Raw genomic sequence first — 23,134 nt, 5'->3', positions numbered from 1 at the left:
ATGGACCCAGTGGGGCACAGACCGGGCTTTCCAACTACAAGCCAGCCACGTGGCTATCACCCACGGCCCACGGGCCAGCTCACCCGTTCCTCCTTCTTCTGCATCCAGCTGTACTTCTTGTGGGGTTTCAGCTCCCGTGGGAGCCGCAAGGTCTTGAGCGGGTCCACAAAGGGGCTGTCCAGCACCTCCTTCAGCATGTGGCTGCTGGCCACCAGCAGGCTCTCGAGGGAGGGCCGCACAGCCCGGCCCACTTCCGCACCTGCACATGGAAGAGACAGGTGAGTCCAGCCAAACAAGAGGGGCTGGAGGGGGTGGCGGGCAGTGAGGCTGCTCGGGGCAGGCAGGACTCACAGGTACGACACAGGATAACACAGGCCTGGGTGCCCAGGCCTCAAGGCCTGGTGTGAGCACAGAACACTCGGCTGCTCCCGCTGTCTGCTGGAGCAGAAGACCCCAGGTGTGCTGAAGGCCAAAGAGCTTCCGCTGGGAGACCAGCTCGAAAGGCTTTACCGAGGCTGTGCTTAGAACTAGAAAGCACACAGGACAGATACGGGACCCCGCTGAAGGGTGTGAAAAAATCACGCCACTTTGCCACCAGGAAAATCCCTCCTGGGGGTGGAAGGGAGGCCACTGTCGGCGTCGATTCTGGCAGATGGTTCCAGAAACGTGAATGCATTTATGTTCCAAAGCACATAACACATCTGGGCATCCTGAATACAAAACCAGTGGCAGTCAACACAAACCACATCCCATGCCACTCTCCTCTGTCCAGCATCTCCCCAGTGGCTCATCATACACACACTCCCCTGCTCACTGGTCTCAACTGTGTGTAGCTCACCATTTCACCGACTGCTTTCACTGCCAACCCTACCAGCAGGGAACCTTCCTCTTGCATTGAGCGTTCTCATTAACCTGAATGATACCCGCCATTGGCATCGGCTTCTTTCCATAAACTCTTTTTGGAGAAGAGACAAAAGCTCGGGCTATGACAGGTGTGTGGGTACAGGTCCCACCAGTGGGGTTGGCGTGAAGTGGGAGAACCTCAACCCAGCAGAGGGCAGCTTGTCTCCACCAAATCAAAATGAGTGATACTCCCGAGTCTGCAAATTGACGATGTCTTTGACATCTAGAATATGACCGTCCTGGAGCCAGCACATCAGCCGTGGTGGTTTAGGCAGCTGTATCCCACATGCGAGTGCCTGGGGTCTAGGCTCCACTCAGGATTACCCCTGAGGCAGCAGGCAGCACTCCCACCCACACGGGAGACCCGGCAGAGCTCCCGGCTCCTGCTTGCCTTCAAGTCTGGCTCAGCTCTGGCTGTCGGGGCATTTGGGGAGTGAGCCACCAGGGGGCAGCACACGCTCTCTACCTTCTCCTCACCACTTTCTCAATTAATCAAAATACATGGATGAGACTTTATAAAAATAAATTTTACAACATTTTTGGAAGTTCCCTAGGTGTTTAAGCAGAGCTTGTCAAATACAAGAGGAATCTACACAGTGCTGCCCTGGGGCTCGGCATGTGAAATTGCCATATGCCAGCAGTTCTGACCTGGAGAGGGCCATCCTGGTCAGGTGCAGGCTGGCAAGAATATCCAGCTGGGGCCCGGCACCATGGCCTAGCGGCTAAACTCCTCACCTTGATAGTGCCAGGATCCCATATGGGCCTCAGTTCTAACCCCGGCAGCTCCACTTCCCATCCAGCTCCCTGCCTGTGGCCTGGGAAAGCAGTCGAGGACGGCCCAAAGCCTTGGGACCCTGCACCCGTGTAGGAGACCTGGAGGAGGTTCCTGGTTCCCGGCTTCAGATTGGCACAGCACCGGCCGTTGCAGTCACTTGGGGAGTGAATCATTGGATGGAAGATCTTTCTGTCTCTCCTCCTCTCTGTATATCTGACTTTCCAATAAAAATAAAATAAATCTTAAAAAAAAAAAAATAGAATATCCCGGTGGGTACATCTGTCTGGTCTGAGCTGGTGTGAACCCACACCAGAGTGAGTCCTGCCTTGCCCCACTAGAGGGCACCCGCATCCCTCCAAGCCGCAAACGGTGGACGTCAGTAATGTCGAGCAGGGGCATGCCCGCTCTGCCAGGCCCTGGGAAACTGAAGCCACCAGCAGCCATGGGCTCCTACGGGTGATGCCTCCACCCTCTGCATCCCCAGATTCTTAGCTGTTGGGTCAGGCAGAGCCCGGTCCTGTGCATGCTCCCCTCAGATGGCCCCAGGGTACCTGCGGGTCCCTCTGGGCCACTGCACAAGTCGGGGTCCTGACTCTCAGGACCTACAGAGTTGACCCCATGAAAGGGAAGGTGGGGCCCACAGGAATGAAGCCACGGGGAGACAGAGCTGTGCGGAGACCCTCTGACAAGCCAGGGAGAGGGATCCGGCCCAGTCCCTCAGTCTGCTGGCCTATCATTTTCCCCTCTGAGCTGCCCAGGCCAGCCTGCTTTCCCACAACAAACATGACCAAGCTGGATGGGCTTTGTGGGACATCTGCGTGCCGCGTCACAGCACTGTCTCAGGCCTCCGCGCTCCACTTCAGATCCAGCTCCCCGCCAGTGTGCCTAGAAGGCAGCGGGTGATGGCCCAAGGGCGTGAATTCCTGCCACCTGCACGGGAGACCTGGACTGAGCACAGCTCCTGGCTTGGCCTGGTGCAGTCCTGTGGTCATCCGGAAGCTAAGTGACAGATGGAAGAGCCCCCCTCTCTCTCTGCCTTCCAGTTACTAAACAAACAAGACAACAGGACAATGTGACACCTAAGACTGAAGACTGAGCTCCCGGGTTCACCAGCCAGACCAGGACAGGGAGCCCAAAGCAGGCTCCCCCTCCAGGCACCCCCTTTCCCCCAGGGGACCCCTCTGCTCCAGAAGCCCTCGGGCCCTCCTCAGTTCCCTCTGAAAACCACCAGCTGGCAGGGCAGTTTTCATTTTCTTCTGAAGGAAAAATAAAGTTTTCTCCTAAACTGTTTTAATCCAAAAATGAAAAATCCTCCATGAATTCTAGAACCACCACCAGCGCACCGGGGTGGCCCGGGCAGGAGATGGCATGTGGGCCATGGCTGACTGTGAGGGTCAGAAAACCTTGAAAACACCAACTTGTTTTACTGACATTTTTGCCTCTGGGGACACAGCCTTGGGACAATCAGACCAACAACAAAGACTTCTCTCCAAGGATAATCGCCCTGCTATTTGCAACAAGAGAAAAAAAAATAGGATTGCGTCATTGAAGGCCAGAGCCTGCACTGGACAGAAAACCCAGCAGCCTCTTCAAAAACATTCTTCTGAGATACCACGCCTGTGCAAAATGCTTGATAAAGAAAATATTAAGTGTAAACAGCAGGCTACAGGGCGCCGTGCTGCAGAAACACCTACGTTACCCAGTCAGCACATGTGTAACAAGTTCCAGAGGAAATACATAAGCTTCCCTGACAGCGGGGCCTCAGCCGTCCACCGCGGGCTCCAGGCCCTGCTGTGCGGGGCGGCGGGGCCGGGCCACCTGCAGGCCCTCACCAGAACGCCGCATTAATCATGCCGTGCCCGACCCTGAACTCGAAGCTTCTGCCAGTCACTCCACTCAGAAGGAACACGGCGCCCGCCCACTCCCGGCTGCGGGCGCAACACCTCTGAGGCCACAGCTGTTCCATCTCCCTGGACACTGAACTCTGGCAGCCGCAGAGAGCTGCTCTCGGCGCTGGCACCACAGCTAACGGGAGACAGGTGGCCTCTTCCAGGAAGGCTCCACGCCCAGGACGAACTGCCGGAGCCCCACAAGGAGCAGGACTACCTCGAACGAGGTCAATCCAGAGAAAAGTAGAACACAGCTCCTGGATACACACACACCCCTAAAATTACCCACTTACTGCTGAGCCATATAAACCTCCCCCTACCTGCTCTTAAATCAGCATGCATGAAGGCTTCCATCCTTCATTGTTTAATTTATTTAATTTTTATTGGAGAGGCAGATCTGCAGAGAAGAAAGTCAGTGAGAGAGATCCTCCATCTGCTAGCTCACTGCCCAAATGAACGCAACAACTGGAGCCGAGCCGATCCAAAGCCAGCAGTCTTTTCCAGGTCTCCCGGGTGGGTACGGGGTCTTCAGCTGTCGTCAGCTGTTTTCTTAGACCATAAGCAGGGAGTTGGACTGGAAGTAGAACAGCTGGGACTCAAACTGGCAAACATATGGGATGTTGGCACAAAAGGTAGAAGTTTAACTTACTATGCCACAGCACCAGCCCCAGTTTCCAGCCTTTAAAACTCCCTTAAAAAAAAAAAAAATCCACAGATCAACTGTGTTAACAGGCTGCTTTAAAAATGGCCAAAGCGGAGCTGGTGTTGTGACGCAGCAAGCAAAACTGCCCCCTGTAACACCAGTACCCCATAGAGGCTGGTTCTAGTCCCAGCTGCTCCACTTCTCACCAGCTCCCTGCCGTGCACTGGGAAGGCAGCGGGGACGGTCCAAGTCAGCACTCCTTGCACCCACGGGGGAGATGGGAGAACTTCTTCCTGGCTTTGCTCTCGCCCAGTCCTGGCCACCGTAGCCAAGTGAAGAAGTAAACGGAGGATGGCACTTCTCTCTGCCCCTCCCTCTGTAACTGTGCCTTTCCAATAACTGAAAATACATCTTCAAAAATAAAAACCGGTCCGGGCCAGTGTGGCAAAGTTAAGCCTCTGCCTGCAGTGCGAGCATCCCTCTATCCGCTCCATTTCCAATCCAGCTCCTTGATGATGTGCCTGAGAAAACAGCAGCAGATGGCCCAATTCCTTAAGCCCCGGCACCCACGTGGGAGACCCAGAAGAAGCTCCTGGCTCCTGGCTTCGGACTGGCTCAGCTTTGGCCGTTACAGCCAGATGGAGATTAAACCAGCACATGAACATCTGTCTCTCCTTTCTGGAACTCTTTCACGTAAAAAATAAGCAAATCTTTACAAGTGAGTGGGCCAAGATGGTAGACTGTGTGTTCTCCCACAATTTCTTACAAGAGAGAAGGAATGACTCAGAGGCACGTCCTGGGGCCTCCCCACCCTTACAGACTGAGACCTGGGCACAGCCTGCAGACCAGCGGGCACCTCACCTCCTGGCTCCTGGCTCCGACGCTGCAGCTCCAGCTCAGCAATCTCGCTCAGCAGGGTGATACCGTGCAGGAAGCTCTGCTCCAGGACCAGGCTCGGGGCCACGGCAGCTTCCAGCTTCTCCAAGGCCGGGGCCCCGTCAGCGGGAGAAGGCAGGGGCCTGGCCTGGGGCAGCTCCGCAGCCGCCGCCAGCGCATTCATGCCAGCCAGCGGGTCCTCCAGGCCAGGCAGGAACTGGTCAGAGCTCACCTCCTCCAGGTAGCAGGCACCGCCGGGCCCAGGGACAGCCTCCTGGGCGTCCAGACTCAGGCCCTGGTCCTCCGTGGCGGAGACGTCACACCGTGACAGTTCCAGGTCAGCTTGGGGCTCACTCAGGGCTGCCGAGGCCAGGTCTTCCTCAGGTGCCGCCTCCACTACGGGCACCTCCATGGGCACATCCAGGGGCACCTCCACTGGCTCCTCCTTGGTCTCTATCAGTGTCTCAGGTGTCAGCCGGCCCCCCAGCTCCAAGGCAGCCCTGCAGGACTCTGTCCGGCCTGGCAAGTCCACCTGTGTTTCGGCCCCTTCCGTGAAGCCTGGGCACTCGGCGGGCTCCACACAGTCCTGGCCAGCGGCACTCAGCGCCTGGGCCTCCAGCAGGCTGCCGCCACAGCCGCTCGCGGGGCTCACGGCTGCCATGGTGTCGGCGGTGGGCAGGGCCAGCGGTGACTGCAGGGGAGGCAGCTCGGCCGGGCCTTCGTCCTCGTCCTCCACCTCGGCCTTCACCTCCCTCTCGACCAGCGTTTCTTCTTCCGGACCCTCCCGCAGTGGCTCTGGGATCTTGGAGGGCGACAGGCGGATGGGCTTGTCCTCAGGTGAGAGCGCCAGCTGCTCAGGCCCCTCGGATGGGAGCGGCACATCGGGGGCCAGGCCATCTGCGTCGGTAGCTGCTGTGGGCTGCAGCAGGAAGGGGTAGGGCCTCCCGTAGTGTGGCGGAAGGGCTTGGAACGGGTACCTGGGGGGGATATCTGTCGGGACACAAGGTCAGTGTGTCATGGGCTGCCCCTGCCAGCACCACCAGCACAGGCCCACAGCCCCCGGTGTGGGCCCGGAACAGGGCTGCTATAGGGTAGCACTTAGCTCTCCCAGGCCCTGGCCACATGTCTGGACCACGTGGAGAGAAGGGCTACGCATCTTGGCCCCAGGGATATTACTCGCGCGCTCCAACGCAGAACGGTCCCTCCCACTCAGCAGCCAACCAGGTGAGCAGAACCACGCCAAGAAGGTTCTCTGGCAGCTTGCCTCTGTAGCCTGCTCCCCTCCTACCTCCCCACCAAGGCCGTGAGAACAGGCCGAGCGGTCACCCTCTCCCAGGGCCCCACGGCCATCGCCTGAGAGTGAGCAGACCCTCTGCCCACACCCAGCCACCAGCTCGTGCTCCAGGGAAACCAGAAGACTCCCACAGCCCCGGCCCAGGGCCAGGCACACCAGCACTGCACAGCATTCTCCCTGAGCTCACACAGCACCAGTGCCAACCATGCCAACCACGAGCCCATGCTCCTAACACTGTGGTGGAGCAGACACACGCTCTGGTCCCCGCACACTGCCCCTCAGAGCCAGCAGGCAGCACAGGAGGCATGGACAGGCCGCTGCCGAGAACGGGCAAGAGGGATGGGCACCAATTGCATGCTGAGGGAGCCACAGCCTTGCCTGCAGGAAAGCGCGACGCCAGGCCTGCTGCGGAGGCGCCCAGCCACCAGCCAGGACCCCTGGGGCTGGCTCTGAGGAGAGCAGGGGAGAGAGCATGACTGACCACTGGCCCAGTGCCCCGAGAGCTGGCCCCAGGCACGGCCCACACAGAACGGAGCGGGGCGGCCCCTACCTGAGAACAAGGTCTGGAAGGGGCTGGGGGCTTCCTTCTCCAGCTCCAAGTCCTTCTTCTCCACCACGTTCTCCGGGGCCTCCTCCTTGCGGGTGATGCCAGGGGCAGGGGGCGGGGAGGCAGGCGGCGGGCTGCTGGGCTGGGAGCTGGGCGTGGCAGGATAGGCATAGGCAGGTGGCTTGGACACGTCCTCCAGCTTCTGGATCACCTTGGCCTTGAGGGCAGCCACAGGGGACGCACGGGGGGACGGTGGCGGGCTCCCAGCCTTGCTGTAAGCGCCAGTGGGAGCAGTGGCCAGTCCGGGGGGCTTCCGAGGCAGCAGCCCAGGCCCTGTGGCGGTCAGGCCGGCCTTGCCCGCGGCCTCCAGACTGCGCTTGCTCACTTTTTCCTCCACGTCTGCCCGATGCTCCTGGGCCTTCAGCCGCTCCTGCTGGGAGGGGCCGGCAGGCAGAGTCAGCAGAGCAGCAGCCACCATGCAGCCGCCGGTCCCCGGGCTCCCCACACTCAGGGGACAACCTCGGGCAGAGCCTGGGGTCCAGGCCACCCACCCCCTCCCAGGCCTGAGCTGGTCATTCCGGCACTGCACACGTGTAACAAGGACAGCGTTCCCCGCGGAACCCCAAAGGGCAGGGATGGGGGAGGGGCACAGAGCCCACACCTGCAGCATGGGACCTCCACCCAGACCCTGGCCCTGACCCTGGCTCACGGCTGGAGCAAGGGGCCTAGGGCAAGACCTGGACTTCCTGGGAGACCACGAGACTGCCCATTGTCCTGGCCGCTCTACTCCTGGCCCAGCTGCCTGCTAACACACCCGGGAGGCAGCAGACCATGGCTCAAAGGCTTGGGCCCCTGTCACCCAGCATAGAATTCCTGGCTCCTGCCTTTGGCCTGGCCCAGCCTCAGCAATGGGGCCACTTGGGGAGGGGAGCAGTGGATAGAGGATTTCTCTCTGTCCTCTCTATGTCAGCTGCCTTTCAAATAAGGAATGAAGGAAAGACAGAGAGAAAGAAGGACGGGAGGGAGAAAGGACAGAAGAGGGGAGGAAGGATAAACGAACGTGGGAAGGAGCCGGTTGGCTGCACGTCGGCTGTCTGTCGCACGCCAGGCCACGGCTGTGGGAAGCTGAGAAACGGGCCACAGCCAAGAGCTCTGGCAGCACCCAGAAGTACAACGGTGGCCCCAGGCACGGGGCTCTCAGACGTGGCTCTGACAGCACAGCCCACTCCGGTGACGCCTGCTGCCCGAAGCCACGTGGCCAGGTCTGGCAGAGCTAGGATACAAACCCGGAGCAGGGCCCTGAGACCTGAGTCATCTCTGAGCACACGCAAAGAGGGCAGGAGGACCATCAAAGAACATTCCGGAATCTCCTTGAGGAAGAAGAGGAGAGTCCAACCTCACCAGAGGAGCCCTGGGGCCCCTATCTAATGGAATCAGAGACTCAGGCTCCCCCAGGGACAGCAGGCCAGGCCAGGTTGAGGCAGCCTGGCCCAGGGGCCACAGGCGTCCTCTGCCACTGTTTCCCCACCCCTGTCTTTGCGCACACTGTTCTCGCTGACCGCTCCAGTTTTTGCTCCAATGCCAGTTTTTCCAGGAAGTATTCCTTGCCTCGCCAGCTTTCCCCCTCACTCTGACCAGGTTCGACTCACCACCAGCTGCGTGCTCCTCTGCAGCTCCAGGGCCTGGGCCGCCTGCTGCTGCAGGTACAGGAACTCCTGTTGCCGCAGGAAGTGCTGCTGCGAGAAGAGCTGCAGCTGCTGGGCGTGGTGCAAGGGGCTGCGGCCCGGAGGGTACAAGGCGGGCCAGAGCGGCGGCACCGCGGCCCGCTCCATCAGCTCGGCTGCAGGAGAGACATATGGCACTGAACCCCTTCTCCCAGACACCCTGCCAGCCCGCTGCAGAGTCCAGCTGAGGCCCAGGGCAGGGCCCGCCAGATCCCTTGCAATGTAGAGTCACTCACGCCCAACAGGAGTTCACCAACATGCACACTCATCCCAGAACCCCTGGGGACCCTAAGCTCCTCCCCGCACCAAACCCCAGAGGGAGCAAAGCGGGAATCCCATGGATGGGGCACTGAGCAGAGTTCAAGCGCCCCTAAGGGGATCCTAAGTTCGAGTTGGGGAAGGCAGACCCCCAGGTGTGGTGACAATGTGGAAGCCCTGACATGGGAAGCCCCTCTCTGGGCCTCGGGCCCCATCTGCCACCCACAGTGGTCCCTTACCGAAGTGAGGCAGGTGATCGCTGGGAATGACCACCAGCTGGCCCGACTGGGGGTCCCGCACAAACTGGTAGGCTGAGGGCAGCGAGCCCCCGAGGCCCGGCGGGAATGCAGGTGCCACACCCTGGTGCAGAGAAGGGGGGCCCAAGCCTGGGAGGGGAAACTCAGGTGAGTGTCAGGGCTGGGCCCACCTCCCACCGCTGGGTCCGATCCGGCCCCCACACCAGCCATCAATCCGTCTCTGAACCCTGGGAGCCTCCTGCAGAGAGCCGAGGGTACAGGGTGCAGACTGACAGCAGAGACCCACAAGGGACCCCAAAGGGCGGATGCCATTACAATGCCATGGTTGGAAGGCAGCAACCAGCAATGGGCTTGGGTCCCTGCACCCAGACTTTCCCTACCCACCACCTGATAGGGAGAGAAACCCCCTAGCCCCACGCTCACCATAGGGGTGTCCGGCAAGCCACATGGACGTACTGCCTGAGCGAGGCAGCCAGGGGTGTGTGGCCAGGTGAGCTGCGGGGTCGGTGGACCAGCGTCCGGAGCTTGCCAGGGCAGGGCCCCCGGTCACCATGAGGTTGGGGTTGAGGCCATTCGGAGCACAGCTGGTGGGGTGCAGGCGGGCCAGGTCGGCCAGCTCCTTGCTTTCTCTATAAGGGAGACGGAGCATCACCGATGATCTGGTTAGCCCCAGGACTCAGGAGGGCGAGAAGTCAGGCTCAGCCAGCGCGGCCAGGCCTAAGGTGGCAGGTGCCTCCTGGCTCGAAGCACAGGACCAGCCAGCTGTCAAGGAGCCAAGGCCATGTGGGGTCAGCTGCTCGCCCTCACCTGAGCAGCTTCTCTTGATCCCGGTCCAGGCGTGCCCCGAGCAGCCGCTCCTCCCGGTGCCTGGCTCTGTCGTCTGCACAGTCTTCATCGGTTCGGCCGTGCCCTACAAGGGATGCCCAGGTGACCCCAAGCCCTGAGCCAGCACAGAGACCCAGGCCCTCCTCACCACAGAGCGCTGCCCCCCTCAGCTCCCCAGCACCAAGACGCCTGCCTGCAGCACACACTCAAGAGCCCACCCACCACCTGAGCAGGTAACCGTGGCCACGGCAAGAGAGCCGGCGCGAGGCAGGACGCGTCACACGTCGGTGGAACAGGAGCCCCCGTTTGTCCCCAGCACCATTTCAATGCCGAGAAGGGGCTTGGGGGAGCACAGGTGGAGCCAACAAGAGGAACCACAGTCTCGAAACGTGCTCCACCCTTCTCCAGCAATGCCAGACCAGACTGTGGTCACCAGTGCCAGCCTCAAGTCCCACTGCACAGGTGACCAGGGTGTCCAGTAGCGCAGGGCAGGTGAGGAACCCGTCTGTCTCCCTGTCTTTTCCAGGTGGCAAACTGGACGAGCAGCACCCAGCCCTGGCCTCCGGCTCCACCACTCTCACACGGCCCAGGGCACACGCACCCTAGGCCAGCACAGGTCACACCAGGCAAGGGACTCAAGAGGGAGAAGACGCAGGCATCGGGCATGGGTAGGGCACAGCCTGTCTGTCCCCTGACAGCATGACCATGTCCAGGACTGGGAGGACCAGCAGTACAGGAGAACAGCGTGGCCTAGTGACAGCCTCAGGCAGACAAGGGCAGGGGCAGAACCCCACAGCTGCGCTGAGCACCAGAGCCCAACTCAAGCCTTGGCACTCCTCACCTCCACCTTCTCAAGGCCCAAGAGTAACAGGGCTCACCAGGGTCTAATGGAGCTTGGGTGTGCCGACACAAATTGTTCCCCCTACTCAACCTCAGCTTCAGACGCCATCTCCTCCAGGCAGCCCTCCCACCAGCCAGCCTCCTCCTCCATACTCCCCTGCCATCTCCTCCAGGCAGTACCCCTCTCAGCCTCGCCCCCCATGCTCCGTTGCCTTCGCTCTCACAGCACTGACCACATCACAGAGCCATTCTGCTTGCTGGCTACCTTCCTCTTCCCGACCTGGCAAAGAGGGATGGGAAGTGGATGGGGGAAGGTGCAGTTCCTGTAGGCATGGTGGGGGGGGGGGGGGACAACGCACCAGGAAGACAGAATGTTCTGCAGAGAGGCTAACAGGACAGGGTGCAGGAAGCTGGCGGGGGAGGATGTGTGATGGCCCCTGCTGGAGGCTTCAGCAACCCCCAGGAACACAGAGCCACTAAGGGCCACTTGCCTATCCCTGATGAGATTAGGCACAGCACTGAGTGTGTATCCTAGTCCCCGCATCAGGGAGAGCCCAGCCACTCGGGCGGGTAGGCAGGGTGGATGCCTGCAGGTGGGCCCATGCACCACCTGCCGCAGGCCTGCCCCTGGCCAAGCGGAGCTGCCTCCATAAAAGCCAGCACCACCCGGGAAGCAGGCGGCAGCAGCTCCTTCGGCAGTCACATGCCCCAGACTCAACCAGGACTCTGCCTGGGTCCAGCTGCCATGGCAACGGAGGATGCTGCCCTAGCACTGGGGGCAGCTGTGTCTGCTGCAGCTCAGGCCTTCTCGCTGGCGCAATAACAGAAGCTGCAGAAGAAAACCAATGCGTCACCACCACCTCTGGCAGTGGCCCTGAATCTACCCAACATACTGGCAGGGTTGGGGACACCCTGAGCCTACCATCCCCTCAATTTGGTCCCAAACCTGCCTCCAACCATAAGGAGATAGACAAGCCCCAAGCCCCAGCATCCCCACCTGTGGCTGATCGCTAACAGGCACCCAAGAGAAGGAGAGACTGCTCGGTCCGGCTGACAGCAACGCTCTCCACTGGGCTCAGGGTCCTGATGGCGTGAGGCCCTCAGGTGCAGGACCTGCCCACCCTGAGCTCACTCCTGACGCCCAGCATGATAGCTTGGAATCTCACCCAACCAAAGGAGGCACTGTCAGGCCGCACGGCCCAACACCTGGAGAGGAGAGGCACGGACAGAGGGGTGCTGTCCGCCACCTGGACACAGCGCCCAGGGGCTTCACGCTCCCGCTCAAGGCCACACAGCTCCGAAAGGGCAGAGCAGGGGGACAACTACAGGGGCAGAGAGGGGCAGAAAATCCAGCCCTTAGGTGATTTTTTTTTTTTTTTTTTTAAGGACAGGAAGAATCCAGCTACTTTCAAATCCCCACAGTGTCAGACAGTGCTAGGGCCTGGCTCCCGTGGCACAAAGGGAGCCTGGGATGCTGACACCCTAGCTCAGAGCGTCTGGGTCCAGCCTGGCCTCCTCCACTTGAGGTTCAGTTTCCCGCAGGTGCACACTCTTGGAAGGAGCGAGTGATCACTCGGGGACTTGGGCCCTTGACACACACGGGAGAGACCTGGCCTGAGCTCCAGGCTCCCGACTTCAGCTGTTACGGGTATCTGGAAGCTGAACCAATGAACAGAAAATCTCTTTATCACTGCCTGCCTTTCCAATAAACCAAAAATGATTTTCCCCCAAAGATGCTAGGAACCAGTATTGTGATAATGGCATCCCATATCTAACTATGATGTTTGTTCAAGTCCCAGCTGCCCCACTTTCAATGCAGCTCCCTGCTAATGTACTTCAGAAGGCAGTGAGAGATGGCCCAGGTGCCTGAGCCCCCGCCACCCACGCGGGAGACTCAGACGGAGGTCAGACCCCTCTCCTGGCTTCAGCTCCAGTCACTGCGAGTATTCCAGGAGAGAACAAAGATCTCTCTCTCTTTCTCTCTCCCTTTCAAATAAGTAAAACTCCTCACCCGTCTTCATTTCTCAAGTGTTCTGCACACTGCGCCCCAGAATGTCGTACGCACAGGCCTCTCAGGCACCGGCAAACACCTGGAACGCCAGAGCACCCGCAAACAGGAGTACAGCAATACCACAGAGCATCCTTCCGGACAACACATCCAGAACAGTCTCTGCCTTCAGGAAAGGCTAAAGGAATGACCACCAGCGAGCTGGCCATCTCCAAACCAGGGCTGTTGCCCTATCCCTACATTGCAGAATAAGGTACAGCTATGCACACAGCCTCCAGGGCAGCAGGGACTGCAGGCAGAACAGGGGGAAGGGGACTGTCCAGCCCCTTTCGCACCTTCAGGCAAGCCTCTCTCACACAGACATCCAGGCAGCAGGGACAGAATGCCAGACCAGGGCAGGAAGAGCCCCACCTCCTGACTCCAACACTGCTCGCAGCTGGGACAGTCACAGCAGGCCAGAGGATGAGCAGCTGGGGCCTCCAGGAGTGGGGTACGCTACAGGCAGAGGCACAACGTGAGATGCACAGGGCCTGTCTGGGGTCCTGGGGTGCGGTTATCTGTACCAGGAGGAGCCAGCTGATGACCTTCCCCCAGAACGTGGAAACCACGGCTGTCACAGTGGGACTGGCCTCTGCTCCAAGTACCCCAGGGCCTGACTTCCAACAGGTGAGTCCAAACCAACTCCCCAGAGTCCCGGGACGCATGGCCAGCACCCCACAGGTGAAGCTGCCACTGTCCTTGATGCATACGTCGGTCAGCACCCGGCTGGCACTGTGGCAAAAGTTAAGCTGCCACCCCCAATGCCACTTCTCACATGGGCTCCAGTTTGAGTCCCGGCTGCTCCAACGGTTGAGGCCATTTGGGCAGTAATCAGCAGATGAAACCTGTGTGTGTCTCTGATTCTGTATAGCTCTTTCAAATAAATAAAATAAATTTAAAAAGAAACACCTCCCAGGCAACCCACCGAGTTCTGGAGCAGAAATGACTCACTGTAACTAAAGGAACCACACAGTCACTAGCACGCTGGAAGCACCTCCAAGTGCAACGCAGACTCGGACGCTGCCGACGCGCGCCTGAGCTCCCTGCATCAGCAGCCACACACGCTGTCAGGGCCCCAGGGACGCCAGCACCCTGCTGCCCCCTGCTTGCTCACACACCCACTCCTCCAACATCTATCCTGGCTGGGCCCCGCCCCGAATGGGTTCTGAGAACCCTGGAACGCACAAGACACAGCTGCTCCCAGAAGCACCCCAAACCAAGGCCTAAGTCTCATCCACTCCAAGGACCCGCTATTCTTAGGAATTACTCAAAATCCCATCACAGCACAAGGCCCAGGAATACTCAACACGATTGACATGGGCCCGAGACCCGCCGGGGCATGGAGGCTGGACTCCAGTGCACGCCCCCGGAGACCCGCCAGGGCATGGAGACCCGCCAGGGCATGGAGACCTGCCAGGGCACGGAGGCTGGACTCCAGTGCACGCTCCCAGAGACCCGCCAGGGCATGGAGACCCGCCAGGGCACGGAGGCTGGACTTCAGGGCATGGAGGCTGGACTCCAGTGCACGCCCCCGGAGACCCACCAGGGCATGGAGGCTGGACTCCAGTGCATGCTCCCAGAGACCCACCAGGGCATGGAGACCCGCCAGGGCATGGAGACCCGCCAGGGCATGGAGGCTGGACTCCAGTGCACGCTCCCGGAGACCCACCAGGGCATGGAGACCCGCCAGGGCATGGAGACCCGCCAGGGCACGGAGGCTGGACTCCAGTGCACGCCCCCGGAGACCCGCCAGGGCATGGAGGCTGGACTCCAGTGCACGCTCTTGGCAGGGAAACAAAAGCCCTAAAACCAGGCCTAACAAGGAAGCGACACAAAAGGCCAAGATGCACTGGCACAGCATGCTCTCCAGGCCGAGGAAACAGAATTCAGGGTCTGAATTCACACAGGAAAGCTCCCGGGATGCTGAGGACACAGAACGCCTTTTATACACTCAAAGCAGTGACTCTGAGTGTCCCCAGGGTGCAAACAGGGCCAAGGGCCCCAGGAGGGCAGGGACAGGAGAGGGTGCTCGCAGGACGCCAGCTGGCAGCCAGGACCTACCTTTGACGTTGCTTAGCGACAAGGAGCGCTCCTGGTCCGCCAGTCCAGGCCCCAGCCGGCTACTGCCCCCGCTGTCCTTCTGCCGGGCCACGGCCACCGCGATGCCCACTGGTGGGTGTCGCACTTCAACCTCGCCCTGGGCCCCAGAGCTGTCGCGACCAAAAGCCTTGGCACTATCGGGCCTCTCGGGGTCCCGCTTCAGCTGCCGGCTGCCACCGGCCACAGGCCCCCCGGGGTGCGGCAGGCGGGCCTGGGCCCGGGGCGCCCCTGCCGAGGTGGGGACCGGCTCAGGTTTCATGGTGCCCAGACCTCCAAAGGGGCTCTTCTTGCCGCAGCCCCCGGGGCGCACAGCAACCGCCTCGCGGGCGAAGCTGCCGCTGTACTTGATGAGGCTCTGCATGGCCGAGGCCTCCCCGGGTGCGTGCGTGGCAGGGTGCAGGTCAGTAACGGGTCGGACACAGGACGCCGAGGCGCGGGGCAGAGCGGGTCCCGGCTCCAGGTAGGACTTCTTGGACGCGGCCGCGGCCTCCTCCTCCGCGCGGCCGGCGTGGTGGTGCTGCGCGGCCAGCACGGCCATCTGCGTGGTGGCGAAGTTGCCCAATTCGAAGGGCTTCCACTTGGGTTCGGGCCCGGCGGGCGCGGGCGGCCGCCCCGACTCCAGGCCGAAGAGCTTGGCGGCCTGCTGGGCGGCGGCGGCCGGGCCGCGGGGCGCGCGCTCGCACGGCCGGGGCTCGCCGTCCGGCCTCAGCAGCTCCTTGGCGGGCAGGTAGGTGCGGGGGTCCGGGGAGGCGCGAGCGCTGCGGGCCGTCGGGGCGTCGGAAGGCGGCGGCCGCTTCAGGGAGCGGATGACCGAGTTCTTCTCCCGCAGGACCTCGGGCCGGTCCAGGGGCCGCGGGGAGCCGGGGGGCGCCTGCAGGACGCCCGGCCGTCCCGCCTCGCGTTCGCGCGCGCGGGCATCGCGTGCCTGGGACGCGATCTGGATGGGCCCCGCGCGCTCGTCGAAGGCCTCCACGGAAGGCACGAAGGTAGGCGCCACCACACGGTGCTCGCGGCCCGGCTCGCGGAACACGGTGTAGACGCCGCCGGCAGACGCGGAGGCCGAGGGCGCGGGCGGCCCCTTGGGGGGCGGCGGCGGCGGGGGCAGCGGCGAGGGGCAGGGCCGCGGCCCGGGCAGCAGGGTCTCCGCGCGCCGCAGGAGCCGCGCGCTCTCGTCTTGCCTGGCCGCCTCCTTGGCGCTGGCGCGGCCCGCTTCGGCCACGAGAGCCGGCAGCCCCGCGTCCCCCGCGCCGTTGCACAGGCTCAGCGCCGACGGCTGCAACACACTCTTGCCCTTGGCCTCCGCCAGGAAGGGAGACAGGCGCTCGGACAGGCGCGGGGGTGCGCGCTCCTGCCGGCCGTCGGCCCGCGCCTCCTGGGTCAGGTCCACCACGCGGCTGGCCTCCTCGCGGGCCCGCGGGTCCTTCTTGCCGAAGAGCGGGGGCGGCTCCCCGCCGCGGCCCGCCCGCTCCTTGGCAGGCCCCTCCCGGGACGTGGAGGTCGAAGAGGTCGAGGAGCCTTTGGGTGGAGCGCCGGAAGAGTGGCCACCGGGGGTCCTGGAGGAGGGTGCATGCGAGTGCAGGGTGCCCGGTGCTCCAGGGGCGGCCAGGTAGAAGCCGTCTGCGGAGAGCGGTGCAACATTGAGCCAGAAGGCATCACCCCAAGACGTCCCTGGGGCCCAACACCACATGACAGGAGGGGGTCCAAGATGGTGGCCTGCATCCCAGGGCAAGGACACACAGCACGGCCCCCTCTGACCCTCCCCAACCCCGAGTGTCCCCACCTGTGAAAGGAGAGACCAGCAGCTATTTTAAGAGCTGCTCAGGGCCCCTACAGCACTGGGCACGGAGAGCAATCAGAAGGTACTAGAGCCCGCAGGCTGACCCAGGCCTGCTCTCCAGGCCCTTCGGGCTTGGGCTCTCAAGAAAGTATCTTGGATGCGGTCTTGGAAACAGAGCTAGGGGTTCCGGAGAAGGTGAGGGTCCCCGCCCATCCCGGCATAAACCCCACGGGAGGTTCCCATGGCTCCATCTCCCCTCTCCCACAGCCCCTCAGTCCCTCCCCAGGCCCAATCTAACTCCTCACCTTTCTGGGCGTCGAAAATGCTGGGCTGGCCCAGCTGGCTGAGGAGGGGGCTCCCGCTGCTGGGGGGCTCCAGGTGGTTCAGGTGGAGGTAGGATGGGCACAGCCCACTGGGCATGTGGGAGAAACCTGGAAGAACCAAGGGAGAGCTAGGCTGCCAGCTTCCTGCCTCCGCCCCATCCTCTTCGCCGAAAGCAACCTATGTGAGCTGGCAGCCCCTGGGGCAGGGTGCCCGGGTCTCCTGAAGTCCCCTGGCACCATGCCTGCTCCCAGCTCCGCCGCTGCTCCCGAGGCCTCAGGGGCTCAATTCCCCTCCTTCTGCAGCCAGGAGCACCCGGACAGCTACCCCGACACTATCGCCTGCGTTGCCTGGTTTTTCAGGAGAGCTCGGAGGCAGGTAACTCTATGGGCTCCGTGTTACAGGAGAAAGAACAGGGACTCGAAGAGGACCAGGCATCCAAGGCCCTTCCGCAGGGCAGCCTGCGTTGGGCCCTGAGCTACACCAACCCTACAGCCCGACACAGAGCCAGGGCAGTGGCTGTCCGGCCCTTCTCTGACACAGAGCCAGGGCAGTGGCTGTCCGGCCCTTCTCTGACACAGAGCCAGGGCAGTGGCTGTCCGGCCCTTCTCCGCTGTGAACCCCCAGGGTCATCTCCCTGGTTCTTCCAGGTTTCTTTGCATCCCACAGCACTAGCCTCTGGCTGCCAGGTCTCAGAGACACATGCCGCCCAGGGCAATTTGTTCAGATGATGGTCCTGCCCAGCTCCTGAAAAACCCCTCACCAATGCTGCCCAGGAGACAAAGACAGGCAGGAATCAGGCACCAGGAGACAAAGACAGGCAGAAAAAGCAAGGCCTCCAGGCAGATGTGGAACAGAAGGTCGGGTGGCCAGGTATCCAGCAAAGGGTCCTGAAGTTCTGTGCCTCTGGCACAGGGAGCCCTTGGCCCACCGGAGATCCTGCAGAGACCCAGGCACTCCATGTCTCCAGGGTGCCCGCTGTGGCTGCGGGTGCAGGACCTGTCCCTGGCCCACTGGGCACACAGGTGCCTTCTCCCCCAGCGCTATGGGACAAAGACATCAGCCCTGATGAGTCAACAAAATGATGGACAGACAGAGCTCTCCTCCTTTGATCCGACAACAATGCCCACAGGCAGGCGCTGCCACCTGGGTCAGCACAGCAGAGCAGCCGCCAGGCTGTAAAGCGGGCTCATTGGATACGTAGCCCCTGGGACGAGATGAGCATTCTAGGAAAGGGGGGCCTCAGAGCACAGTGGGGGCTCACAAGTACCCGGGCTGGCTAAAGGGAAGCCCAGCTCAAGCAGGCCTTGGTGAAGCCCCACCTGCACCAGAGGCGCTTGGGGCAGGGGTTATCAGACGTTATGCCCAAGGGGCTGCAGCCGCTGTCCACAACTTCTAAGGACCGCAGGGCCCTGCGCCCAGGTCTGGGGAAGCTGTGGGCTGGGAAAGAGAGCAGCACCACAACCCTGCCTGATCCAAAGGTGCCCTCAGACTAATGGCAAGCAGGTGAAATTCTAACCTTGGGCATCTGTAAGCCAGAGCCGGGGAACTGAGTAGCGAGTCTCAAGGCCTTGCACCCAGGGACAGGAGACTCCTTGCTCCTGGTGGGCAAGCAAGGAAAGCCAGGCCCAGAGACCACACCAGGAGGTCCCTCTACACAGACAGCTCCCAGTGAAGGTGTGGCCAGGCCAGCACACCGGGTCCTGCCCTCAGGGCTCACTCTGCCAGGAAGAGGGTGGGCAGGAGAGACAGGTGCTCAGCCAGGCCTGAAGCAAGGACAGGAGAGCTGTGCAAAGGCCCTGTGACACCAATAAGAGGATGCGCTGAGTATCCAAGGAACAGATGATCAGGGCTGAGTGCACCAGCCACAGAGGGAAGGGGTGACCATGGAGGGGCCAGCATGCAGCAGACCCAGCCCACCCGCACACGCCTTACCTTCATGGGCATGAGCGGCCCACAGCTGCACCATGGGCAGGTTGCTGGGTGTGGGGGAGCGGAAGGAGAGGTCAGAAGGGAGGGGCACTGGGCTCCCGTGGGACGAGGCCGATGGTCCCATCCCACTGGCCACGAAACTGCCCAGGAAGGCCTCGCCTGTGGAGAGAAGGGGCCGGTCAGGCAGCTGGTCAAGTTTCTACCCTCCCCCAACCCATCCCCCATTACTGGCAGGACAGGCCTGGGTCAACACAGCTACTCTCAGAAAGAGCCCAGGAAGGCAGTCCAGCCAGCAGCCAGGCCCCCGGGGCCCCAACACCCTGAGGAGGGCTTTGTCCATCCCACCCCATCAGAGGGTGGACACCACAGCTAAGTGGGAGCAGGGCTTCCCGCAAGCGATGGGAGCGTTTAAGCAGGCCATGTGGACCAGGAAGGACAGCCCAGGCCCACAGAGAGGCTTCCCTGAGGACCCCACGGCAGCCCTGGACAGACTCATGAGGCCTCAGCTGACCTCATGTGCCCACTTCCCAGCTGAGCACCTGAGACTCCAGCAGGACTTGTGCCTGGTCACGCAGGGAGTAGGGCCTCTGCATGGTCAGCGGGGTAGCCTGGAGCCCACCCTTGTACCTTGGAGAGTGAACGCGTGAGAGCCCTGAGCTTACTCCCTGGCCAGGGAAGGTGCCAGTGCCCTGCCAGGGGGACCATGCCTCCTCAGGCCAAGGGCCCTGCTGACAAGGGCTGAGCCGGAAGGACAGTCACAGCGGGCCGGGCCTGCTGGAGCCACACCCTCGGTCCAGCTCAGCTGACCAACGGGCCATCCACACCCAACAGGACACCTTCTGCTGCCACCAGGGGCTCTGCCCCACCAGCTTCAAAGCCTCCATCGTCCGAAGAAGGCCTGGGTCACAGGCCGTGGGCACGCCGGGCACCCTGGGCACAGGTCTACCCTCCCCGGGACTTGCAGAGTAGACGCGGAACTGCAGTAAGTGAAGGCAGTATGCACAGCCGTGACGGATGGTCACCCCTCGCTGAGAGCTCCAAGGCACGGGGGCCCAGCAGTGACCTCACATCCCCAATGTTCACCCACTCCCAGGGGCCTCTGTGTGCCGCCCGCAGACCCCCTCAGCCGGCACCCGGAAGTGAGGCGGCCTGGCAGGGGCGCATGGACAGGCCCTCAGGTCAGCACGCAGGGGGCTCAGAGTCCAGCCCTGCCTCGGGGTCTCCAGAACCTCAGCAGCCATCTTCTCCCTGGGACACAGATCCCCCAAATGTCCAACACAGCCCCTTCAGGTACATGGGGGGACCAAAGCCGTGAGGGCCAGGGTCTCCACCTTGGTTCCCCCAGACAAGAGGGGAGCAGGCAGAGCAACGCAGGCCACTTCCGCCCGCCCATCCACGGGGGTTCGGCCTCCCACAGTCCAGCCCAGCCCCCTCACCAGACTCCAGTGCCAAGCCCTTGGGCCCCAGGGCCATGGTGGCCGCTCCATCCATCCATGCGGCCCCCACTAGTCCACAGGGCCCCTGGGCCCTGCCCAGCCCGAGGCTTCCTCTTCGCTGCGGTGGGCAGACAGGCAGAAGGCTCCGGAAGCCGGTAGCCTGAGGTTTGTGCAAGGGCTTACATCAGCTCTTCCTGCCCCGGGCTGCACGGAAGCCCTGCAGCCGGGGCCTGCCCTGTCTGGGCTTGTGAAACCCGCCCCACAGCAGCACCCAGGCCCTCAGAGCGTTGGGCCCGGATGCCACCAACGGCCCCCGCCCACCACAGGGGCCCAACGGCAACTCCCTCCTCCCCAGCTCCACAGGGCGGCCGGGGATCCCCAGGGACGCAGGCAAGCCAGGGCCCTGCTTTCAGCTCTGTGAAGTGGGTGTGTGACCCAAGCTGGCTCTGCGGACCGCGGCCCCGATGTATGTGAACCCACGTGGTTTGACAGCAGGTGCCTCCCGATCCACCGTCCCGGGCTGCCGCGGCCATCCAGGCACCTGCCCGGCCCCACTCAGCCCCCTGCGCTCTGGACAGACCCAGAACCAACCTGTGACACCTGGAAGTGCACATCCACGCACCTGAGCGTGCCCGTCACTCGCTCCCTAACCGGTTCCCTCCGCCTTGCCCTGGCCGTGTGCCCTTGCCCAGGCCTGGCCTACAGAAACACTGCATTCTGGCTGACAGGGAGCTCAGGAGCACCATTTACGGACACACGGGGCCAGGCAGACGGACACACGGGAGGATCCAGAGGAAAGGGAGGGGCGGCCTCTGACCCAGGTGGGGCTGTCCGCCCCCACCGCGCCGACACTGTCTCTAGGCAGCCTCCTAAGTGGGCACAGTGAGCAGGCACTCTGTGTCCAGCCTGCAGCCCTGCCTGCGGCTCACACCCGCCGGGCACCCAGCAGAGGCCCCCTAGAAGGCTGAGCTGGGCCGAACCTCACAGCCCTCACCCAAGACTGTGATTCCGTCAAAGCCAATGAGAGCTGGAGGGTCCCCCTTAGCGACAGGAGCCTATGTGCCACCGAATTCCCCTCATGACCAACTCACTTGACCATCAAGCACTCACAATGGCAGGCACTCACACCGCGCTTCCGATGCCTCTTGGGACGCCGCATCCCATACCAGGAGTGCTCGGCTCCATTTCTGATTCCGACTTCCTGTCAGCCTGCACTCTGGAAGCCTGGCCTGATGGCTCAAGAAACTGAACCTGGGGCCAGCCCAGTGGCACAACTAGCTAATTCTCCACCTCCGAGCTGCAGCCATCCCATATGGGTGCCGGTTCATATCCCGGCAGCTCCACTTCCCATCCAGCTCCCTGCCTGTGGCCTGAAAAGCGGTAGAGGACGGCCCAAAGCCTTGGGACCCTGCACCCACATGGGAGATCCAGAAGAAGCTCCTGGCTCCTGGCTGCAAATCTGCTCAGCTTTGGCCATTATGACCACTTGGAAAATGAACCAGCGGAGGGAAGATCTTTCTCTCTGTAAATCTTCCTTTCCAATAAAAAATAAATAAATCTTGAATACAAAAAAGGCGGGGTGGGGACTTGCCTCCCCACTACCTATGGGGGTGGAAGATCTCACTCTCAAAATAATTAACCTTAATCAATACATACATATATGTATTAAAAATAGTTACAGAGAAGACAAAGAACGCTGTCACCCACTAGTTCCCTCCCAGATGGAGCCACGCCAAGGCCAGAAGGCTGAATTCCATGCAGGTGCAAGCTGCTCTGCCGGGACATGAGGAGGGAGCTGGATTGGAGTGAAGCAGCCAATCTAGTTCCTATAGGTGATGCCAGCCAGCACATAGGTGGCAGCTTAACACACTCATGCCAGCCCCCAAAGGAAGTTTAAAAAAAAAAAAGCAAAGACCAATGACTGTGGATACCACACACACACACACACACGCATACGCATCATCACAGTTCAGTGAATGCTAACAAACTCCCAGGGCACCAGGCACCATGCAGATGTCCCCAATGCCCGCCCGCTGAGGGGCTGGCATACACAAGGTCCCACCACCCAGCCACAGGAGCCTGCAGTGGGTGGGGCTCGCAGACCAGAGTCCCACAAGGACCCCCAGGACACAGCCCTGTCACTTCCTGGAGACATGCTGTGTGTTCACCAGGTGCAGCCAGCGTAACCTGACCAACAGCAGTGCCATCCACAAGGCACAGGGGGCCCCCCGGGCCAGTGCAGTGCCAGCCTGGTGACCTGGAACTGCATTTTCCCTCTGGTGCCATTCTAATGCATTTCACCAACAGACTGCTGGAGGTGACCCCAGGGGACACTTGAGGGGGTGGGCAGGGATGGTGGCTTCCCTATGGGAACCGGGGTCCCATCACTCGGCTGCCTGGCTTGTCTGGTGGCTGTCTCCACTGCTCCAGGCTGTGGGAGCAAACCGAGCGAGCCCGTGCTTAAAGCCTGCAGTGCCAGGTGACCGCGCTGGCTGTTCCATCCCCGCTCTCCTTACTACGGCAGCCTGCCCCCTTATCGGCAGTTTCAGCTGCTGGCGGTCAACCACAGCCTGAAAATATTAAATGGAAAATTCCGCCTCTTGAGAGAAAGAGGGAGGGAGAGAGCGCCCGTGTGCCTAACTTTTATTACAGCACACTGTAACGGCAGCTCCATTTTATCAGTAACCGTC

General features: G+C 61.7%; 1 protein-coding gene across 3 annotated transcripts in view; it reads right to left on the bottom strand.

Annotated features, from left to right (window-relative positions):
• Positions 1 to 23,134, bottom strand: part of TNRC18 (trinucleotide repeat containing 18) — a 73,498-nt gene that overhangs the window by 34,059 nt on the left and 16,305 nt on the right. For 2 of the 3 annotated variants that reach the window (XM_040990029.1, XM_040990030.1), the window contains exons 2-10: positions 17,061 to 17,186; positions 14,940 to 16,595; positions 9,974 to 10,076; positions 9,590 to 9,795; positions 9,149 to 9,295; positions 8,577 to 8,767; positions 6,931 to 7,357; positions 5,072 to 6,076; positions 84 to 259 (exon numbers count right to left, since the gene is read on the bottom strand). In XM_040990029.1, coding sequence (XP_040845963.1) covers positions 84 to 259; positions 5,072 to 6,076; positions 6,931 to 7,357; positions 8,577 to 8,767; positions 9,149 to 9,295; positions 9,590 to 9,795; positions 9,974 to 10,076; positions 14,940 to 16,595; positions 17,061 to 17,186 — 4,037 coding nt within the window. Of the gene's footprint in view, positions 1 to 83; positions 260 to 5,071; positions 6,077 to 6,930; positions 7,361 to 8,576; positions 8,768 to 9,148; positions 9,296 to 9,589; positions 9,796 to 9,973; positions 10,077 to 14,939; positions 16,596 to 17,060; positions 17,187 to 19,011; positions 19,168 to 23,134 lie in introns of all 3 variants that reach the window. The other variant, XM_040990028.1, reaches the window with a different exon arrangement.

The sequence above is a fragment of the Ochotona curzoniae genome, unplaced genomic scaffold, assembly GCF_017591425.1.
Source record: "Ochotona curzoniae isolate NIBS_2020 unplaced genomic scaffold, NIBS_Ocur_1.0 contig_54, whole genome shotgun sequence".
Lineage (NCBI taxonomy): Eukaryota > Metazoa > Chordata > Mammalia > Lagomorpha > Ochotonidae > Ochotona > Ochotona curzoniae.
This window is presented reverse-complemented; position numbering and strand designations above follow the sequence as displayed.